Here is a 22,899-nt window from a genome sequence, read left to right as displayed (position 1 = left end):
AGAAAGGGCAGGACTACATATGAAACAATTGAGCAACAGTGTTTTCTGTGGGAGACGGTCGTTCTAACTGGTACAGACTGTTCATAGTTTGGAAAGCTTTTTTCTAATCCACCAAAGCTATATATCAAATTGTTAAAATTAGGGGGAGAAAATCCCCAAAGCACAGTGGGAAGGTGTACAGAGTATGACAAACCTCAGATATCTGTAAATGTTAAATTATATACATGCAACAAACTAATTAAAATTAAAGGTCTATTGATTAACTCTCTATCTACTATATCTCCCCCTATCTATTTTCACAGAAAGAAGCACCACTGGCATGTTCCTGGTGGTTGGTGTCGATTTATCTGTGTCCAGGTTGGGCTTAGGCTGGTGTCTCATCATCCTGTCTTACAGTGACTGAAAATATACAACATACTGCAATATAGATACACAGCATCAGTCAGAACACTGAGCTACCTGTAGGTTCTACTGGCTGCCATTAAAACAAACGTGAAGGAAATCTGGATTTAATAATTTTCTTTTTAATTCTTAAATTCTTCCCAACAACATCATGTCAAGTAGAAAATTTCCAATCTGAATGAGGGTTATGTTTGTTTAACGTCAAGAACCTGGATTGAGTTGAACAACAGTGCTGAAAGATGTCAGTGCGCCTCACAGAAGTAACTGCGTCTTGTTTACAGCCTTTACGGTAAAGGTTAGCTATTTGCTATGAATGCCTGTCCGTTAATAGGACATAAAATGGATTATGTTTTAATAATAATACGCAATTTAACTGAAAAAATTTAGTCATTTATGAAAAAAAACTTACCTAACTATTAAACTTTAAAATAGGTACATTTACTTCTCAAACTTGGCACCAGATGGATGACGTGTACGTGAGGGTCCTTCTGACTTCCGGGTTTGTATAAACAGATATCAAGCGGAGTCGCCTCGCCCATAAAGATGTGAGTTTTTGGACTTTCGTGAAATTTTGACATGGACATATTTCACATGCATTCACGTGTATCCGTCTGTTAACAACAGTAATGGTGTGTTCTTCATTAGGTCTAAAGTAACGTTTAAAATCACCCTGACGTCGGACCCCCGGCTACCATACAAAGTGTGAGTACACTGACAACTCAGCAGTCACCGCTTTAATATGTCAGCCAGCTACATTTTCGACTTTATTTAACGTTTAGTTAACATTTCACGGCTACTGCAGATATTTTGTGTTTGTAGTTTTTTATTAAGCAACGTAACACGTGGGCAATGAGTGAACATCTGCTAGTGCCGATGCTGACACTGTAATCACAGTCGGCTTCCGTTTTCTGTAGTGTGGCTTCACAGCATTTTATGAGGTCTGTTATGAATTAACCTGACCATCTTTACGTCGTGATCAATGGAAATGGCACTCATTAAAGTAATTTGTATAATATATGTGAATCCTGACAAACAGCCAGAGTCATAAAAATATTATTAAATTGATTTTAAACTTTTAACTGTATTTCTATAAGTTTTACAGCGTTTCCTATTAATGACCGCCATTCGTACTACATCAAAGTAGTAAAGTAATAGATAAATGATTAAATGACAGAAAGGTTTCTGGTTTTCCAGTATTTACAATGAGTCTATAGTTTTAAAAATGATCTGAATGAATAAAGACTGAATAAAAGTTGGCTGTTTGGGGCCCCACATTTTAAAATGGCATTGATGTCCCTGCTATATGCAGGATAAAAAGACATCAGAACATGGACAGGACGAGCAGAAACAGGAATCATAGCAGCCAAGGGTAAATGTAAAGCAGACCTTTTAACATTAAGCCCTCAGACAGACTGTTATGGCTGTGGTGTTTGACTTTGCATTGCTTAAAGGCACAGTGTGCTTTTTATAATCCAAGTCTTTGTCATAGTCAAGCACAGGCATGTTTAAAAAAAATAGAATGCTAATTCAGAGTATGAGAAAGTCTTTTTTTAATCTAGAAAAAGTAAGTTTAGTGAATCTATTTTTTTATAGTATTATTAGTATAAGTTTCATAATTTGATGATATTGTTGAATATTCAATAGCTTTTGATACAGAGTTTAACATTTTAAGTGGTATTCTTGAACAAAGTATTCAAATCTAGGTTTTCAATATTTTTTTCTAATACTCTGGTTCTTCTGTTTGAGCAACACTTTGGCATATTAAACAGATCCATTTCCATTTCTGCTTGAACTTCAGGTTTCTGACAAATTACCTGAAATCCTTCATGGATTTTATGCAGAAATCATAGTTGAATCCATTTTTGCCATTTCTGCAGCTGATTTGTGTCATCTTTGTTTGTTTGGGGTTTTTTTTTAGTGCAATATAAAGTGGTAGAATGAACACTAAAAGACCAGAAAAAATCTTGTTCAGGTCTTATTTAAATAGATTATTAAATAGCTTATTATGAATGTATTCCCATGAATGAAACAAGGGAATAAAGTGGAGCTGAATAGCTTTGTAGCACCTTGATCTAATGAGTACCGGTAATTAGATTATTTTTAAATTAGAACATTTTATTTTTAAAGGTAAGCACCGCTTAACAGGGGAAATTTTATAGACTGGAAATTTAAATCTTACATGTAATTTATTTCTAATAATTTTTGAAATGAGATATTGAAGATATAAATAATGTTTTTCTGAATCAATGCTTTCATGAAATAGCTTGCAAAACTAAAAAAGTGTATTAAATTTATGTTATTCAAAGGTTGCATAAAATACCAGGCAGTTTAGTGCAGGGTAAACTGATTATTGTGCAATATTGAGATAGAATTTAGAATGATGCAATGTGTTGGGCTGGTTGCTTCCTGAGTACTGTTACTAGGTTACATCAAGGGTAGCAAACATCAATTCATATTTAAGGGGATTCACTTGCTGGATTTTACCTATTACCTATTAGCTTTGTGTCTAGGAGTTAGCAATCAGCCATATAACTAGAGCAGAACATAGAGTAGCAGCACAGGTCATTTGATCAAAGTGTATACACAAAGAAAAATCTACTGGAGCTCACAAACAAATCATTATGTGACTTAATTCTAAGTCATTCTTATCCCCATGCTGCACTCCCCCTGTCGAATCTCACTTTAACCCCTAAATAAAACCATTTTTTTCTACATGAATAAAAATTTTTACATTTTCTTTATTTAACTAAAACTAAAAGTAACTAAAATGTAAGCCATGATTGGTCAACATGTAGTTAATTTAAGCAGTGTGTGCCACCTTACATAAATGATGTCTCACTGTTTTCTCCCTTTTAGATTAACAAAAAGTATAATGGCTTTGTTTTTTACATACTGGATTATGTCATCTGGTTTTGTGTGTATGGGCGTAACATTCCTGCTATCACATTGTCTCAAAGCACTTAAATTGTTGAGCTTTTGACCTTTTATGGACTAATTTGACGTTAGTAGCAAAACAATGTGTGCTAACTTCTTAAAAAACATATACAATCCAAACATCTTAAATCTTAAAATCATGTTCTATGACAATCATTTTTTAAGTAGCACCAAATGACATCCCTATATTTTAACTATATTATTACAAAGCAAAGTTTGAAAGCAAGATTAGAATTTATGTCAATTAAAGATTGTCCTTTCTGGTTGGAAACCCAGCTAAACCCTAGTATTAAGCTGCAAAAAGTTGATTAATATATAAGTTGAATTTTCTTTGATGGTCAATCTAGTGAAAAAATATACAAATAGTGAGGCTAAGAATAAAAAAAATCCCAAATGTCTTATTTTAAGGTTTCACACAAGGTTTTCAAGAGATGTGCCCTTTGTAGAATTGAGGTGTAAACAAGATGCAGTTGCAGAGTGTTTTGTTTTCATGGTATTTTTGTCACATAATGCATGGTCATAATTTCCAACAAAGGTTCAAATGAGTAGGTTCAAATAATTAGATGTAAAATACTGGAGACTGTTGTTACTTTAACATGTTGACAGAGCGTCTTTTCTTTAATGAGGTCAGAGAAAACCTTGCTGGAGCTAATAATGTTATGGCTTGAGCAGAGGGATGGTGATGATAATGAGGTATCGCATTAGCCCTGTCAGACATTCAAAAAAGGTTACCACTGGCTCTCAGTTAACACAAGGTCATCTTTATAATCTCCCAGGTTTTCACTCTCACAAATAGGCTGAAGATTCAGCTTAAGCTTAGCTTCTTTCTCTTTTTACTGCAGTGCTGAGTACATCAATTGATTTTCACCCTCCTAGAGCTCATCTCCACTGCATCACCTTACTTGGCAATTGCATTTCTGGCCTTGATTTTTTTTTTTTTAATATTTTTTATTTATTTAAAAAAAAACTCTCACATCTGTTTAAAGAGTCTGGTGGTTTTTGGGTTGCCCTTGGGAGATCTCTGGTCCCCACTGAGCACTGCTCTGCAGAATTCATTTGAGAAGCATCCATCTGACAGTGTTGTATGTGTAACTGTTTATGCACCCTTAAGGACCAGCCCTGGCCAGTATGTTGAGGTGTGAACTTTAACTGGGCCAGTGCAACTCGTGTATTCTTTTCTTTTTAGCCTTTGTGTTGTAGATTTGCTGCTGTTCTTGGGATCATTCTCCTGATGCATGACCCAAGTTGAGCCGAGCTTTAGATGTCAGACAATTGGCCTCACAATTGAGTCTAGAATATTTTTACAAACTAGTTTTACAAAATACGGTTGGTTCAATGACTGCAAGGTGTCCAGGTCCAGTGTCTGCAAACCACCTCTGTACTCAGTTGGTATGAGGTGTTTGTGCTGAAATGCTGTGTTTGGTTTTTGCCTAACGTGGTGCTGTGCATTATGGGCAACATCTCCACTTTGGTCTTAACTAAAGGACATTGTTCCAGAAGGTTTGTGGTATGTTCAGATACCGCTTTGCAAACCTTCGCTGCCATGCTCTTTCTAGAGAGAAGAGCCTCTGTCCTGGCAACCCAAGTCAGTTACTTTTTGTGTACTCGTTTTGTATTTTTTCCACCATATTGTCAGGAATGTTAACATTTAACATGTTAGTTTAGGCCTGTAGAGTCTTAGATGTTGCTCTTATATTTTTGGCAAGTTCTCTGAGCTTCGCATGGTCTGAGTTTGTGGGGATGTCCACTCCTGGGAAGATTGTGGTAGCACACACCTTGTGCTTTTATAGAGCTGCTCACATTTGATAAGTTTTGATTTGTAGCACTTGGTTGCTCTTTACCCTCTTAATTCCTATGCTAGCAGTAAGGATGTAGTTAGTTCTTCACAAGACTACATAGATCTTAGGGGTGGGGGAAAAAATCGATACTGTGTAGTATCGTGATATTTTGTTTGCTAATAATGTATCGATACCCGGTTGTTCAGTGATGACGCGACGAATCCTACTTCCGGGTCTAAAGTAGTCTGCGTTTAATATGGCTTTTGTGTTGTTAACATGTTTAATGTTATGTATTTTCTTCTATTTGATCTCAAAAAGCTCCTAAAACAGTCAGTGATCACTGTTGACCTCCCTCTGCTTTTATTACCGCTAATCATTTATTTAAGCTCAGTTTTTAAAACCTTAGGATGTAACTACAGCCCAGCCCATGCAGCAGTATATGAATGACTAACCTCGTATTGTGGATGGATTATCTCAGTTGTTCTCCTGGCTGAAGTTTGGTCCTTTTACAGCATCCTGCCATGCGATTACATTTGTTCCTGACCACCGAGAACACTCACGCTAACTTTTATCGAGTGGAAAAACAGTTAGCTTGTTTATATTATGCTAACATAGCTGTGTCGCTAGCAGTCACGTAGCACATCATTATATACCAGCTAGCCCAACTTCAGTAACCCTACAAACGTCACTGCTGTTTAGTTTTCTGTCTTCATTTATGCTGGAAGTGATAACAGAGCTGTACGTTTTAATTTGTTTCCAAAACCCCGCAGTCAGGACATGCTATATTGTATTTAGATAGAAGCTAGCGAGCTAACTCCCTGCTAACTTCTAACTCCGTTAAATGTCATAAATTCCGTTTTCATGGATGCCTGGGTGTTAAACTCAATTGTTACACCTGGTAGAGCAGAACGCTGATCATTTTATTAAAGATGAAAGACTTTAGACAGTTTTTCAACTCTCAGTAATGCCATAGTGATCATTTGATATATGGACCTGCAACGGAGTTTAGACCCAGACACGGCTAGTGACGTCAGACTGAACAACCGGACAGGGACAGCAGAAATCGATATTTTGTTACAAAAAAGGTTTTTGTGCTCTGACTTCAGAGCATGTTGATCCTTTTTCTGAGCAAGAATCCTGACATTCCTTCACTGTCCAAATGTGTTTTAACTTTTTTTTTGGCAGCAATAAACATGACAGTTTACTTATTTTAATTTAAGACATGTTTTATTTTAATTAAGTTTAAAACTTTTTTATTTAATGTAAAATTATATTTTGTTTTAATTTAATTTCAAATTCTTCAGTTGCTGAAGGGCCTGCATAGTTTTCATAAATTGCTTAGTTCAGAATAGCTATAGTTGTACCAGATGGTTGCATTCAGTTAAGTTGGACTAGACTGTAATACAAACCGTTCAGTTTGTCACCAATATAACTGACTGAAATGAGAGAAAGACTGAGTGGGAGACTTTATCAATATTCATTTTATCTAATATCAAAGTTTACCTTTATGTACAGAATCTGAATATCGCAAAATATTTTTAAAAATTGCAATAATATTGTATCGTGCGTTAAGTATTGTGATAATATCGTATCGTGGGATGTATGGTGATTCCCACCTCTAATAGATCTGTGTAAACCTTCTTCACAAGACTGTAAAATAGTAGGCATTTTATAAAATAAAAATGTTATTTTAGAGCATTTTTAAAATCCCATTTAATATCTCTGTTGCAGACTAAGTGTCCCAGAGAGCACACCATTCACAGCGGTTTTGAAGTTTGCAGCTGAGGAGGTAAGCTGTTTCTCCTTGTTCTTTGTGCAAGACTACGGTGGAATAATTGCATTGCGCAGTAATGCTGTTCAGCTTAATACAGATCTATGGTACATGTGAAAATATATGTCAGCTAATTTAAAAACAGTTTTATATTTGATGGTTTTGACTGTGACATACCCTTGCAACATTTATTCAACATTTATCTATTTATAGTTACAAAATTCTAGTATAAACAATTGTACCTTTTAATAGACTAAAATGAAGTCTTGTTGCAGTAAGTGTTTCAGGCACTGGATGTGTTTTTCAGCCACGTTTTTCAGTCTGACACAACGGGTTCACTTATATTTTAATCAATAGAGCCGTCTGCTGTCACCGAAAGCCTCTCTTTAGCCTTTGAAGTGTATTTTCTTCCCTTTTCTGTGCATAAACACGCAGCAGTACTGCGGCTTAAATCATCCTAATGAATGAGTAAAGCTGCGGCTGCAGATGTGCTCCTTTTCAGTGTGTTGACAGGGTATTAATCTTATTCTGTTACAAACCAGGAAACTAATGAAACATAATTTTCACATTGTGATCCCCAAATTTGCATGCAATGAACATACGTGCTGCTAGAAGTTAATTGACTGTGAGGAGAATAAAGTTATGGTTAAGTAGAACGACAAAGATTTCACCATTGATTTCCCACAAAAGTTAGCCTTTGAATTACTTAGCCATGGGAGTAGTTTCCTGGAGTGGCTTCATATTGCTGCCTTGTTCACTTACATTTATTTATTCATCAACACAGATTTTGCTTTTGTGTTAGTAGCTTTATATTTTACATTTTCTTTATTATGGTTCAACTGGCAGAATAAAATGATTTTATTTTCTTTCAGATATAATGTTAAATATTTTATCATAAACCAACCAACCAGGCGGGTGGTTCAAACTCATTTATATGCTATATTTAATCCTTTAGGAGTTTTTTTTTTTTCTTTCTGCCACAAAAACAAAGCTCATCACCTCCCATTTGTCTCTGATCAAACTGTTTCATGTGTGCTGCTTGTGCTACACAAGCCAGTAGTTTGGTGAGCAGCACTTTGCTAACCTTATCTCCCTGGAGACAGACTGCTTCCTCCACCCGTTTGCAGCAAATCCCCACCAGCCCACATCCTCTTCTGCCGAACACTGAAGTAGGACATGTATTGTAACCGTGCTGAGTGATTTTCATCCAGAAATTCAAGCGTGGCTATCTTTCCCACAGGCCCTCTCTAAAGTGTTTATTTGAATGTGTGCGTGTGCTCAGGTGCATTTTTGTGTGAAACCGCAAAACACTTGTGTGTCTGACAAGCGTGAAAGTTGGGAGACAAAGGACAAAAACAAAAGAGTTTTTCATTTTTGCTTGTTTTACTCACTATGGTAGTGAAGACATCGTGTAGTAGCTCTCGCTTCTATTTTGAAATTGTTACCCAATAAAGTCAGAGAACGGCAGCACGCTGACTCAGTAGATGAAGCTGTCTTTCATGGTAGTTTTAGTTTCACACTTTGTCTTCAGGCCAAGTGAAATATGGGAGCAACATGTCCCTGATTATTTAACTAGAATGGATTAGTGCTGCTGAAATGTCAAATGCTAACTTCTGTTGAGAAATTCACTTTTAATGTTAACATTGGTATCTGCTTCAATTTCTCTTCCAGTTTAAAGTGCCGTCAGCAACCAGTGCAATAATAACAAATGGTGAGTACACAGAATTTTATTTATTTATTTATTTATTTGATGTTCCAAGTGAACTCAAGTTATTAGGAACCATTTTATGGTTACAGAGAGTCTCGTGCTTTTACAAGCCAAGTGTTTTGACAGGCAGGTTTGAAGTCAACAAAAAGCTGGAAGGATGTGTGGAAGATGCATCCAAGTGAAGGCGTGCTTGCTGTGGTCTTTGAACTACACAGCGGGTCTGGAAATAAGCTGATGCTTGAAGTACTGTCAAGTCACATATAATGATATATTGATCACCAAAAGCAAGCAAACATAATGTAATGGGAATATCTCATCAAACATACATTTAGACATGTGGTCATGGTCAAGACTGGACCTGCTGAAGTTCAAAATAAGGATCAGAATTTGGGTGCGGGGTGTCTCTGGGTGAAAAAGATTTCTACTAGCTGATAGGAAACCAAAAGTAACTCAAATAATCTCTTGTTAGAACTAGAGATGGCACGATACCACTTTTTTATGTCCGATACCGATACCGATATCATAAATTTGGATATCTGCCGATACCGATATGAATCCGATATAGTGTTTTTTAATCAACAAAACTGTTTTTTAAATATCTTGCTGCATTTTGTATAAGTTCATACTCAAGTTTAAAACAACAACTACACTAAAGCTATTCTGTTATACCTGTATGCAAAAAAAAAAAATTTCATAGTTCAGCAATACTGATCAATCTAATAAACTTAAACCTACACCATCCTCCCTATTCTGGTATTTTAAAGAGTACTTAGCATAAATATTAAGCAACCTAACTAATAGGGTTCCAACTCCCAGCAACAACAAAAATAAATAAATAAAAAATAGGGAACCACCCCTCACGCTCCACCTCATGATGCTTAATCGACGTAATCAACCTTAATTTGATGCAGTGTGAAAAAAAATGCACAGAAATCAATTATTTTTCAAGAAATATTAAATAGATTCAACATCTTTCTTCAACAAAATTGCAGACTGCACAGATGGTACCTTCCCAAAGGAAAAAGTACTATAGCTTACTAGGGTATATATTAGACTTAATAGTTACTATATACAGTAATTGACTTCTATTCATTTTACATCAAATTAAAACTTTGGGTGTCAGATAATTATTTATTAAAAGCTTGACATTTTAAATGAGAATAAGAAAGAAAAGTATGTCTTTGTGCCCCCTTTTCCCTGTTAATGCCCTATCGGCCCCCCTGGCTAAACTTTGCTAGATCCGCCCCTGCACAGTTACCAGCCGTCAGCTACGTAGAAAAAGATCCTCAAGTAGAAAGTAATATTAAATAAATTCTAACAACAGCTGATCAAGCTTAAACGTGCTTCTGTTGTTCAGCCGCTGGTTTCCTCTTTCTGGTGCAAAGTGGGCCAAAAGCAAACTAGAGACACGGACTCGCGACAGAAAAGCCGATCAGCTGATCGTTAAGCAGTTTCATGATTGAAGTAGGCAGTCGCTTGTTAAGCTTAACGCAGGAATGCTTTACAAACATTCAGAGATGGACTTACACACTTGCTTTACTTCTCTCGGGATAACTTTGTCGGAGATGAAATGCCGGGTTGCTAGCGAAGCTCCAAATGCTATCCAGACCACCGACAGGTCCCGCATGCCACAGCCGCTCTATCACGTGATGCATACTGCTCCGACGTGCTAACGTTCTGAGGTGAGTTACGGCGTTTTGCAAGTTTTGTGAGGTGCTTTCGTGATATTTAATGGATCGGATTACATTTTTTTATTTTTCTCCGATATCCGATCCAGTAATTTAGGTCAGTATCGGACCGATACCGATACGTAATATCGGATCGGTCCATCTCTAGTTAGAACCAAGATGTGCAGAAGAGCATCTCTGAAAGTGTGACAAGTTGATCCTTAAGAGGAGCAGAAGACAACACTGGGTGTTACTCCTACCAGCTGTGGAAAAAAAAAAAGCTGAGCAGTTCACACAAGCTCAACAAAATTGTACGGACGAATGACACCTGATCTTCCAATTTTGGATTTCTGCTGCAATGTTAAATTGATGCAGTCAGCAGTTGGTATAAACATTACTGAAGCTTCCTGCCTCATATCAAAGGTTCAGGCTAGTGGTGGTGATGGTGTGGGGCATAATTTCTTGGCACGCTTTGGGCCCTTTAAATTGTTTAAATGCCACAGCTTACCAGAGTAATTGTTGCTGATCACACCCTCCCTTTTGTGACAGCAGTGTATAAATCTTCTTGCTTAAAACAGGAGAACACAGCAAATAAAACTGAACGTCAACCTGGTACCAGTAAGGAGTAACTAATAAAGTAGCTGAGTGTTTAAGTAAAAATAATTTGAGATATATTCAATAAATAAAAACAATGTTCTGTCAGTATTTTGACTATTTTTAAGCCAAGACAGATCCGTATAAAATATTTCCTAAACTTTGCATTGTTGTAATAGTTTTTCACCGACTGTATTTCTTATGACAGTAAATGGGAGGTGTCTGTAATTTCACGAGCACCTTATAAAAAAGGTTGAATTTAAGTCCACTTTCTGAGGTTTTCATTGCTAAATTAATCTTCGTTTTACTTGGTACTTTTAAAGCATATCAGTTTTAGGCCATCAGGACTCAGTAACACTGAATCCTGCATCCTCCACTAGCAGAAGTTTTGCATAGCTTCTCCCAGTTTGTGTTAAGACCCTTTGTGTGATCTGTATAAAGTAAATCAGTCTAAAGCTTCACCTTAGAGGGGATTCATCTAATTAGTGTGTGTATAAAACAGAAATAGAGTTCAAAGTTGTAAATTAGTGCAATTAAAATTTTTTATTTTTACTTCCATATTTAGGTGAAACGTGATTATTTTTTTTAGCACTTCAGTTTACCAAAATAGGCAAGCATTCAGTAGGTAAGTAAATATATAAATTATATTAAAACAAGAAGTCATTAGAAGTGAAATGAAAATCAGCCTTTTTTATTTAAACAATGATTTTATTTTTTGCACAATTATACACAGAGAAACTGTTCAATCAAATAAACCCCTGCACCAATAGAGAAAACACCCGCATTTTTATTTTATTTGAATATTAACATACTAGTAATTCAAGTAGTGATTACTGAAAACTATTTCTTAATTTATTCTTAGATCTTTTTTGAACGTTTAAACTTGTTTCAACCTTAAGAAACAACGTTTCATTTCATTTATTTCATTTATTTATTTATTTCACACTTTGTCAACAGTTTCCACAGTTAGTTCTTTCAAACAAACCAACTACACTTTCTGTCAGTAAAGCACTGCAACCACGTGTGAAGAATACGAAAGAAAAGAAAACGTTCAACTTTTTTTTTTTTGAAAACTAGGTCACATTAAAATCCAACATCAGTTCCTCGAATTCAGTGAAGTCATGCTACAAACATGGTTCTATAACTACAGGAAAAAAGTTTAAAATTACATACAAGTATGATTTCAAATTCAGAACCATTAGCCTGACTCCGGAAAACAGATTTGCTGGATGAACGAGAAAAGTACAACACTAAGCTATTTTTAATGTCTTTTCATGTTCAAGTATTCATGACAAACCAGTTGCACACGTTTCTGTGCCACTTACCTTTGTATTTATTTTGACAGTGAGCAGTTTGTCCACAGAGTGTGAGTAGGACAAGTAAAATGCATGCTTGGATAAATGTTTGTGCTGCTGTCATTTCAGCCAACTCTCAAAGACAAGAAAAGATATGAAAAGTATCAATAAAATACATTTTCTGGTAAAATATTGAACCTCTGCAAGTACTTTCTCGGGCATGCAATAAGTTGTTAGGTCAACAGATTCTTTTCTAAAAGGCAGAACACATACCGAACAGATGGATGTCTGAAATAATCTGAGCCTAAATTTTCAGCTGGATTCCTCCAGTTACACAACACGTTATTGATCTTATAGCCACACTCTTAGAAATTACCAGAGCAAATGACACTAAATTGCCTTGATGGGTGTTAGGAGAAAAATTGTTGGCTTTTTCATTGTACTCCAGCAATCGAAGAGCAGATTGCTGGCAACGTCGTTTTCTTCTGCTCTGTTCTGACAGGGTTAGACTAGTGAACTTAATTGTATTTTAAATCACAGGAAGATTACTTTCTTGGGGACATATTGTGTTGACAGATAACATAAAGATAAGGTTTGTGTTAAAATGACTGAAGTGATGATACGTTCAAAGATAAGTTTTAAATTTATCAAAAGAAAAATGGCTCGTCTGTCATTGTTCCAGATAGATCTCTTTGCTATCAGTTGTGCTGCTGAGTGAACTGTTATTACAAATGAAGCAGTTATTGAATACATTTTATTTCTTATTTCTTTGCTTGTCTTTTGGATAACAGTTTTTTTCTTGTATTTTCTGCATTTTGTGTTTACATTCTCATTTTAATGTTTGCTTTGCAGATGGAATAGGAATCAACCCGGCTCAGACTGCAGGTGAGTTCTTGTGTTCTTATGTATGTTTTTCTTTTTTCTTTTCTTTTTTTAAGTATTAGAAATACTTTGATCCTCAAGGTGATATAAGGTCACATGTTCTCCATCTGTTGTATTAATATGCAAATGACCTCTGGGCTTTCTTTTAAGCTTGTTGACACTTGTCAGACTGCTTTTGTCAAATCATAAATAGCCTAAGCAATTAATACAGTTCTTGAACAAAGTATGAATCATTATGCTTTATATCTCGGACGTGTTCAAATCTCAGTGACATTGGCCTGAAGGTCAGCGGTCGTTTTCTGAAAACCTTGCAAATGCAATAACTTGAGAACAAGGCAAGATAGGATTTTGAAATTGAAACCATAGGTGCATCTACTGGGAGCCTGGGGGCTACCACTGGTCACCACCAGTATTTCTGCTAATACTCAATGGGATGTAACTGTGCATGGTTCCAGAAAGAGAGCAAGAATATACAGTAAGAATTACCTTGTATTTTCTTGCTCACTTTGTGATCAGTCATTTCTAATTAAATTTGGGTCATTTAAGTCTGTTTTTACATATTAATAAATAAAATTAACTGTTTTCTTGCCTTGTTCTCAAGTTATTGCAAACTATTATGCACCTGAATCTAACATGACAATGAGAGTCCCATCACAAATCTGCGCTACCTTAGAATATGAGTACAATAGTTGCATATAGAGCACATTAAGTGTTTAACTTTATTAGCTACAGCATCATCAAATATACATCCAACAGACACTTTGTTAGGTTTAACTGTTTATCTGTCCAATAATGCAAATCTCTGATCAACCAATTGCATGGCAGCAGCTCAGTGCTTATAGGGATGTAGACATGATCAAGACAAACTGCTGAGCAAACATCAGGAACAGGAAAAGAAAAGTGATTTAGGTGAGTTTGGGGCATGGTTGTTGGTCCCAGAAGGGGCTGATCTGAGTATTTCAGTAACTGCTGATTACTGAGATTTTCCTACACAGCCTAGGGATTACTGAGAATGGTCTGAAAGGGAGAAGAAATGCTTTGAGTATCACTTGATATTTCACGTGTGGGTGAAAATGCTTTGTTGATGCCGGAGGTCAGAGGAGAATGGCCAGACTGCTTTGAGCAGATAAGAAGTCGACAGTATCTCAAGTAAAGGTTTGTTACAACCAAGGTATGTAGAAAAGCATTGCCTGGTGTGAGTCTTGATTTCTGCTGCAGTATTCGGATGGCCGGGTAAGAATGTATCATAAATATGAAAGTATGGATCCACACTGCATATTTTCAGTGGTTCAAGCTGGTGTTGGTGGGGAGATATTTTCCTGGGACACTTTGGAGCTGTTAGTATCAACTGAGCATTGCTTATTGAGCATTGCTGATCTCTTTATGAGCACAGTGTATTGTTCTTCTGATGGCTGCTTCCAGCAGGAAGGGGGCAGGGATAGCTCAGTAGGTAGAGTGGTGGCCCCATGATCGGAAGGTCGGGGGTTCAACTCCACTGAACGGCTACCCTGAGGTACCCCTGACCAAGGTACCGTCCCTACACACTGCTCTCCGGGCGCTGCACTGGTGGCTGCCCACTGCTTCACTGGGTGAATGGGTTAAATGCAGAGGAACTATTTCCCTATGGGGACTAACATGCACACTTTACAGGATAACACGTCATGTCAAAGCTCCAATCCTCTCAGCTGGTTTCTTGAACATTCGAATGAGTAGACTGTTCTTAAATGGCCTCATCAGTCACCAAATCTAAATCCAATAGAGTATATTTGGGATGTGATGGAATGGGAGAGTTATGAACCAACTAATCTGCAACAATTGTCTGATAGCATCATGTCAAGGTGGACCAAAATTTTCTAGGGAATGTTTTTTGCACCTTGTTAAATCTATGACTTGGAAGAATTAAGACAGCTCTGCAGGCAAAAGAGAGTGCAGCCTGATATTAATGTTCTCTGTCTAACTGATCTGAGTCTACTGCAGCCACCTGAACAATCTTCCATTTGTTTGGTAGCTGAAATTTGTTTTTAATGAGGTTGTCTTTGATTTACTTAAAAAAAAAAAAAAATAGTGTTGATTGGTTTTGGCTCTTACAAGTTAGATGTGAATTTGGGAGGGCAGAGATGTCACAGTGCTACCTTGATAAGCAAGTATTGAAAATCTTACTAATCATTCAGCCAGTCTCTTTACAAAGAATTGCAGGACTTCATCACCACTGGTCATACTCGGAGATCTTGTCACATTTATATTATATGTTGAATGTGATCAGAACTGTAGAAGTTTGGCCTACTTCTCCTTATGCATTGGGTCTCTTCTGCTGAGGAAGGACATTGGTGGGCATTCAGCTTTTTATCTGAATTACACTCATGCGCTGTGCTGCCAAGAATAGCAGCAGTTCAGAAACCTCTGTCCGATTGGCTTTTTTTCACCCACTGCAGCCACTCCACCTCCTGTTTACAGGACTGAGATGGTGGAAATCAATCTGTCAAGTTCTTTTTTTTCCCGACATGCTTTCTAAGGTTAAAATCACACTTCTTTTGGAAAATGGCAAAGGTGCACATATGCCAATAAGAACTGCTTAAAATGCATGCTCTTGTTAACATCCATTTCTTTCTTTTTTTAATAATTGGTTTATGTAGGCTGACTGAAGAGCTGAAAATTAGGCACTAGGATTTTTTTCATCTGTCAGTTTAGTGATCGTTCCAGCTCGAAGCGTCTGTGTGAAGACTGAATCTGTGTGCAAGTTGTAATCGAATCCAAGACTTTGAGTCAGAGATTGCATGCTTTTTTGTCAAGTTTCTCTCCCAGCTGGTGAGTTGACATGTTGTTGGCAGCTTTGGTGACAATAAAACCCCTTATTAAAGCACACTGATTATGAACCATGATCTTTATATAGTGCTCTGCCTTGTGTTGCAGGGAATGTGTTTCTGAAGCACGGCTCAGAGCTTCGCCTCATTCCAAGAGACAGAGTGGGAGGACAAGGAGACTGATGCTGCTTTTCCTCGTCGACATCGGCATAATGACTCACGCGGCAGATTCATGTAACGCTCGAGACCCAGGAAACACCTCAGCGTGTGTCATTTTTATTTTCTGGCCCACCACTGACAGTGACTCACATGAGAGTATATTTAAACACATTGATGACGTGCGCATGTTCCCTGTGTTCAAAAGTTTGGAGTAACATCAGGAGAGAGTAAGAGAGTAATGAATTCACACAACACAGCATCTACATCCCAGGAAAGATCAGCAAACAACTGAGTCAGCTGACTTTTGTGTCTTTGTAAATGACAATAAAGAATCCATATGACCAACAGCACATGCTCAGTGCAGCGTTACTTTTGTTCGTACTGGAATTGGTAATAATATCTACAAAGGATGCTGTTAAGTGCTTCATTAAGCGACTGGTGACTTTATCTGTGCTAATCAGGCACCTTGTGTCAGAGCAGTGTTCTTCAAACAGATGCTGCAGTTGTCCTGGGGACCAGATTTGTCTTTGAGTCGATCCAACACAGCTTCTGATTAAAGCATGAAACTGTTAAATCAATCTGTTCAAACATATGGCTCTTTGCTGCCCTCTCTCAGGTTACATTCGAGCATCAAATGCACTCATCCCCCCACTTGAAATCACACACTGCGCACCTACACACAATAAATATAGAAAATCTCCACTGAATAATGCTGCCTGATTATGAACTGATAAAGCAGGTGTTGATAAAACAAGCCAAGCGTCCAAAGAGCTTAGATTAAAATTGGCATCGAGATGTGTCTGAGTAGCTATCAATAAGATTCATCAGCCACTGGTAACACGGATTTTCATCTTGGAAATAAATGTCACGTGTTTGCAGTCGTTTGTCATGTGGCTTCTCTTTTTGACAGTGTCGCAGTTTGAAAAACAAGTAAACAGAAATTGTGTCTTAATATCAAGCCTCCTTGATTATTTCCACCCAAAACAACATGACTAACAGACCAGTCCGTGTTTTTTCCTTTATGAAATGTGCTTTATTAACTGATTAATGCAAAGAAGCAGCTGACTATCCTCTCCGCATTAATCATTTTCATTTGAGAAGGTCTACATCATTTGTTTCTGAATTGGTTCAGTTTCTCAACCCCCCAAAAAGAAATACAATTCACACTTTGTAAAGAAAAATAGACTGGGGTGAATAATTGAGTGTGCATGGTGTAATACACAAGAGAAAGCTTATGGTTGTGTCTCACCATTTGTTAGGATGCAGGCTGGGATGGGGGGGAGGAGTATGAGGGCCATCGCAAATGGATTTGCTTTTCTGTTTTAATCAAAATCACTGCTGGGCACAGCAGAAATTTGCTTCTTAAATTGGAGTCGACCGCAGAGTGCCCTGAATGCAGCAGATGTTATCTCCCAGCGTTGCAATGTTGGTGGTTGAAAATTGCTTAATTGCTGCAGATATTTCTCATACATGTGTTCCTGAAGGGGTAAAAAAAAGAGTACATTTTTTTGTACTTTTTAAACGGGTGAATAGTCTTTAGGCCAAGATCAATACATGATCATTTTGCATGCTGACTAAACCGAATAAGATCAAACTTAAAGAAAAAAAGAAAAGAAAAAAGGTAAGAGATCAGCTCATTTCACACCTGAATTTGTGCTCTTTAAAGCATGAAATTAAAATTTCACAGTTAAACAGAATGGATGCTCTGGTTTAATATTTCTGAGAAGCAAAAAAAGTCTCGTAATCGCATTAATTGAGCTCCATGTCCCGAGTCAGCTGCAGGCTGAACTGTGCCCCAAAGTCAAACCTAACTTAAGAGGCACTGATGCACTGTGGGTATCGTACTTGGGCAAAAGAAGTCTATTACAAACTTGTTCTATAGGTTTTCTGGGTTATTTATCAAATGCGAGCAAGCAAACAATAGAACAAAAAAAAAATAGTTTGTCCTGTGGGTTCTATTACTCTGGAAAAAATAGGCCCCTCATGCATGCTGGTCCTTTAACAGGCTCTATGAAATATGAGAGCCTCCTGGTGTTTCTCTGCTCTTTTAAAATAATGCAGTTAGTAAAATAATCGAAACGAGGAGATAAACTAAATAACAGGGTTTGGATATTTTAAACTAAATTTAAAATATACAGCTCTCTGATGAGTTCTGCTTTTTAATCAACAAACTAAATAGCTCCTACCACCACTGTAGCTGGCTTCAGCAGGTCCATTGTAGAGACGAGACAATCAAAAGGCAGTTCATACAGTTCGGTCTGTTGCCTCTGCTGTGGAATATAAAGACTCAGGGGAGACACTTTAGTGGGTGTCAAATTGGGATGTCTTTAGCCAAACTCCTAGAAAACTCACTCTTTGAATTTTCCAAATTCATTTAGATTTCAAATCAAGACATTTTTTTTAAAAAAAAGGGTGCAGGTACAGGATAACACATCAAATTTGATAAATGCTTTAAAAGCTGCAGAATTCTCCATTTAAGATTTTCTCTTTGCAATTTTAAAGCCATGGCTCTGTCTTAAATAGCCACTGGTTTAGCTCACTGTAAACAGTTAGGCCACTGAAATGATAACAGAGAATACTGAGTTTTTGATAACAGCATTTGTGGTGTACAGTTGTATTTAAAAGATGTGAGAGACTGTGATTGTTGATGTATGAGGAGGTAACAGTTCATTTGCAAACCACTGATATTAAGATTATTAACACTCACAAAGATTGGACATGTCCCAGTGATTGATTGATTTGTCTTGAACCGAGTTAGGAAACAGTTTGAGGTCTCCAGCTGTATTTTTAGTCTCTTGATATAAAGATGACAGACATAAAGAGACAAACGGGGAACCGGGAGCTGACACGGGCTGACAGCGTAGTGCTGACTGGTCTCAGCGGTTGTGCCTGATACTGTGTCTGTGTCTGCGTGACGGCGAAAAGCCCATTTGCTATGAAATGGGTTTTCCCCCATGCACTGGTCTGCTGCCCTCTTTCCCCCAATCGTTTGCGCTCAACCTGCTTCATAAATGACATGTTGAGTGTGCAGCCACCGAGTAAAGGCGGCCAATCTAAAATGAGATCTGGTGATCTTTCAATTCTCCGTGCAGACAAGATCATCACTGTGGCCACAGGTCAGTGAGCCAGATAAAGAAATCAGGAGCCAGGGAATGGAAAGAGATTCTCTCCGTCATCCCGTCCAGCTAATTTTCACCCCCATTCCCACACATCAGTCTCTAAAACATGTGGATATACAGCTCAGTCTGCAAACCGTGTAGTTCTAGTTTAGTCCCAGCTGAACTAGAACCTCAATCACAAAGTCCACACCCCCTGGGAAAAGAGTGTCACACATTAGGAAACATGAGGAAAACCAGTTGAGGCATCACATCAAGATTATTTAATTATATGAATGACCTGATTCTGCCCCCTTCTGTCATAAATTTAGTATGGCAGCTGGTTGAAAGCCCTAATTTGCCAGGTTTAATCTTCCTCAGTTTCTTTTCTTTCTTTTCTTTCTTTTTAACAAAACGCTCGCTGTTTGTCGTGTCACGTCATGGTTTGGCAGTAATTATTTGTTTCTCTTCTCAAGTGTGAATAAATTCAAGGAATATATTCAAGTTATATTTTGAAAGTAAGCCCAAATAATTCTTTAAATATTAATTGTCCTGTCAGTGTATGTATGACATGTCATCTTAAAAATATATCCAAAAAGGATCCAAAGGAAACCTACTGTAAGAACCACAAGTCTGATGGGTTCAGTTGGCTTAACAACAATTCTCTTTGTCACCCCTGGTGTGTGTCTGATAGGTTGTTTCATCTATTATTACACAGAAGGTGAAGATGGTCTGATGACTACAGTATTGTCGTTTTTGCCGTGAAAGGAATGAACAGATTTCTTACCGCTGTCAGACTGCCTGCATTTAATACTCAGTGTGTTTGGTATTAAAAGTATCAACTTTTATGTCTTTTATGGCAACCACTACATGATGCAAACATACCAGGTCTACCATTTTACTTTTCATTCAACTGAAAAATGTATTAATCAGCAGTGACACACATCGTATGTTACGGTGTTATCAACCAATAACGTGATTCAACACAACAGCTAACTGAAATGAATGTCTTGTATGAATCTGACTGGCTGTCCACTCTTGAACCTGCAAGGCAGTCCTAGAGTTAATTTTTTATTTTCCCCAGTTTCTTTGCATCACTTCCATCTGTGCAACAACTTTCTGCAACTATGTGTGCAGAGGGGTTGTGTAGGTATTAATAAATTGCTTAGAGAGTGTATTTTAAGGGCACAACAGCCACGGGCAATGTGCACTCCATCAGCTTGGACAAAACAGAAAAAGCAGGCTCAGCCAGTGTAGTTTTCCAACAGCAGTTCATGTGCGCTCAGCGATAGTATGCTGTGAGAGTGTGCAGCCAGAGCAATTTAGAGCTCCACAAATACTCTGGAGTAGATTGGACACCCATGCTGCCTAGACAATGGATCCTCAGATCATCCCCCGACTTTATCTTTAGAACAGCCTTGGCTGATACTCAGGCTTTTAGTAAAATTGAATGGATTATCATGAAATTTGATGCTCATTTACTTTTCAGTAGAGTTTATCCTTTAATTTCCTGTGCCACCATCAGTTGAGATTTTTATTTATGACACAAAATCAACTAATGCCTTAATTCACTTTAGCACCGGGACACTTTTGTTGTATATTGCTAAAAAGCAAAGGACGACTGCCTAAAATAGGGGACGGAAATGTTACACTAAAAATTGTGATTTCATGTTTTCATTGAGCGTATTTATGCACAGTCAGGTTAGCGTTTAGCACAAAGCACTGCTGTTGCAAACCAGAAACTTACTGTGAGTGATTATTAGCTCTAGACAAAATTGAATACAGTGTACTGCTGCTGCTATTGCTAAATTCACAGGTTTGCACTTGGTTTGCACAGGGTTCAAATAGTGTTTCTGAGCTCATCTAATAATTACCACAACGTTTTGTCTTCTACAGCGTTGCCCCATGGTCTGAAACTAACACCTGTTTATTTGCATGTAGAGGTTTCTCTTCGTTCTCTGAATCTTTCAGTGATACATATCACAAGTTATTAAATCACTGAATTCTTTGTATTTTTAATGTAGAAAAACATGAAAATGCTGAAATATTTGCTTGTGCAGTGCAGTCTATCACACAGTTGTAAATCCCACCACATTTTTACTTTTGAGGCCAAACCTCTGTGCTTGTAATTCTTCTTGGCCAAATACGCAGGCTGCTGCCACATTCTGTATTTTTTGTTTCACCCCTTTGCAAAAGCTAAATAAAACTCACAAAGACAACTTGTTTTGGTGAAAATAAATTTATTTCAGATTTCTGGGAAGCTCTTTTTTCACTCATGCGACTAACTGCACTGACTGTTAGGTAGGAGTTTAATCAGGGGATTTTTGTTTTGAGCTTTTGACGCCTTTTACTGACCGAACGTTTTTGAAATGTGCCACAAGCATCAAATTGTGGCGATAGTGGCTCAAGAGTTGGCAGTTCGTCTTGTAATTGGAAGGTTGCCTGTACGAGCCCTGGCTCCTACAGTATCGGTCATTGTGTCCTTGGGCAAGACACTTCACCCGTTGCCTACTGGTGGTGGTCAGAGGGCCCGGTGGCACCAGTGTCCGGCAGCCTCGCCTCTGTCAGTGCGCCCCAGGGCAGCTGTGGCTACAATGTAGCTGCCATCACCAGTGTGTGAATGTGTGTGTGAATGAGTGGATGACTAAATGCGCTTTGGGGTCCTTAGGGACTAAGTAAAGAGCTATACAAATACAGGCCATTTACCAAATTCGAAATGATCATATTCATATTTTTTAAATCTAAATTTTAACATTGTATGTATCATGTTCTGTTCCCATGTATATTTAAGGCAACATTCAAACTTTTCTGGAAACAGGGTTGGACGTCTTCCTTGTGGGAAAGTCTACATGTTGTGCAGCATTGCCACAAACTAAAGGGACTGTTGACGCAATAAAAAGCATTAATGTCCCTGCAGTGAGCAGCCTTCCTTTAGTAACAGGGATCTTACAACTTAGACATTCACATTACTCACACTCTCATTACACATACATATAGGATCTTGGGGGTGGGCACGATACACGGAATCGTGTATCGTGCCAGCAGGAGGGACCATGCGCTTACCTGCTGCTCTCTGGCAGGTAGCTCCATGCCCTCCTGGGTTTTAAATGCACCTTAGAACACACATGCATCAACATTACAATGAGCGGGTGGAGGGAGGTTTGGAGTCTTCTCTCACCCCCATTCTCTGTGGCCTGCTGGAGCGGGGGGGCTAGGAGGAGGAGTTGGCCGTCCGACTGCGGTCTGGAGTGTGGGGCCTCCCTGCTGCTGCGGAGTCGGGGCGGTCTGCCTCCCCCCACCGCAGGGAAAAGGGTAACACCACCTGGGTCTGGGTGCAGTTCCCCCCCCCCCCCCCCCCCCCCCTCCAGGGGCAAGGGTACCTAGACCCGGGGCTTAGAGTACGCTTGGGGAGTGTGATCGTGTGTACAGCGTCTCTTTATGTCTGTCTCCACGTTGGTTGAGTGTGGAGTAAGTGTATATGAGAGCATGAGGGTGGGAATGGATGTTTGTATCTGTGTGTGCCTGTATTTCTGTGTCTATATGTCAGGTTGGGTGTCAGGCGCCACCTCTCTGGGGACATCTCAGGCCCTCCAAGGTATGGAGGCCTATCTCCCCCTACCACCACTTCCCCTGCCAGTGGCGGACTCCCTCAGACATCGGTGCGTTGGTGGTTCTTTGTGTCTGGGGATGGGCGTCCAGGTACACACCGGCTCACTCCTTGGCGGCCGCTTATCGGGGCCTGGAGCCTGGGGCTCGCTCGGGCCACTTCGGAGGTGGGGTGCCCCCGGCCTCTCGGCCTGGGGCTCGGTCACT

At 38.5% G+C, this 22,899-nt stretch overlaps 1 protein-coding gene across 1 annotated transcript; it reads left to right on the top strand.

Moving 5' to 3' along the window:
• Positions 1 to 684: 684 nt before the first annotated feature.
• Positions 685 to 16,341, top strand: ufm1 (ubiquitin-fold modifier 1). The gene is made up of 6 exons (XM_026182536.2): positions 685 to 947; positions 1,048 to 1,104; positions 6,846 to 6,903; positions 8,557 to 8,596; positions 13,002 to 13,034; positions 15,942 to 16,341. Coding segments are annotated over exons 1-6 (264 nt in total). The 5' UTR covers positions 685 to 945; the 3' UTR covers positions 16,016 to 16,341.
• Positions 16,342 to 22,899: the final 6,558 nt, after the last annotated feature.

Source organism: Astatotilapia calliptera, chromosome 10 (genome assembly GCF_964374335.1).
Source record: "Astatotilapia calliptera chromosome 10, fAstCal68.1, whole genome shotgun sequence".
NCBI classification, from domain to species: domain Eukaryota; kingdom Metazoa; phylum Chordata; class Actinopteri; order Cichliformes; family Cichlidae; genus Astatotilapia; species Astatotilapia calliptera.
The sequence above is the reverse complement of the archived record's forward strand: the minus strand, read 5'-3'. Positions and strand labels throughout refer to the sequence as shown.

Excerpts from the sequence above, each read along its gene's own strand:
- ufm1 (XM_026182536.2), top strand. Across the intron at positions 8,597-13,001 it reads CAGTGCAATAATAACAAATG|ATGGAATAGGAATCAACCCG; the intron begins GTGAGTACACAG and ends TTTGCTTTGCAG. Across the intron at positions 13,035-15,941 it reads CAACCCGGCTCAGACTGCAG|GGAATGTGTTTCTGAAGCAC; the intron begins GTGAGTTCTTGT and ends CTTGTGTTGCAG.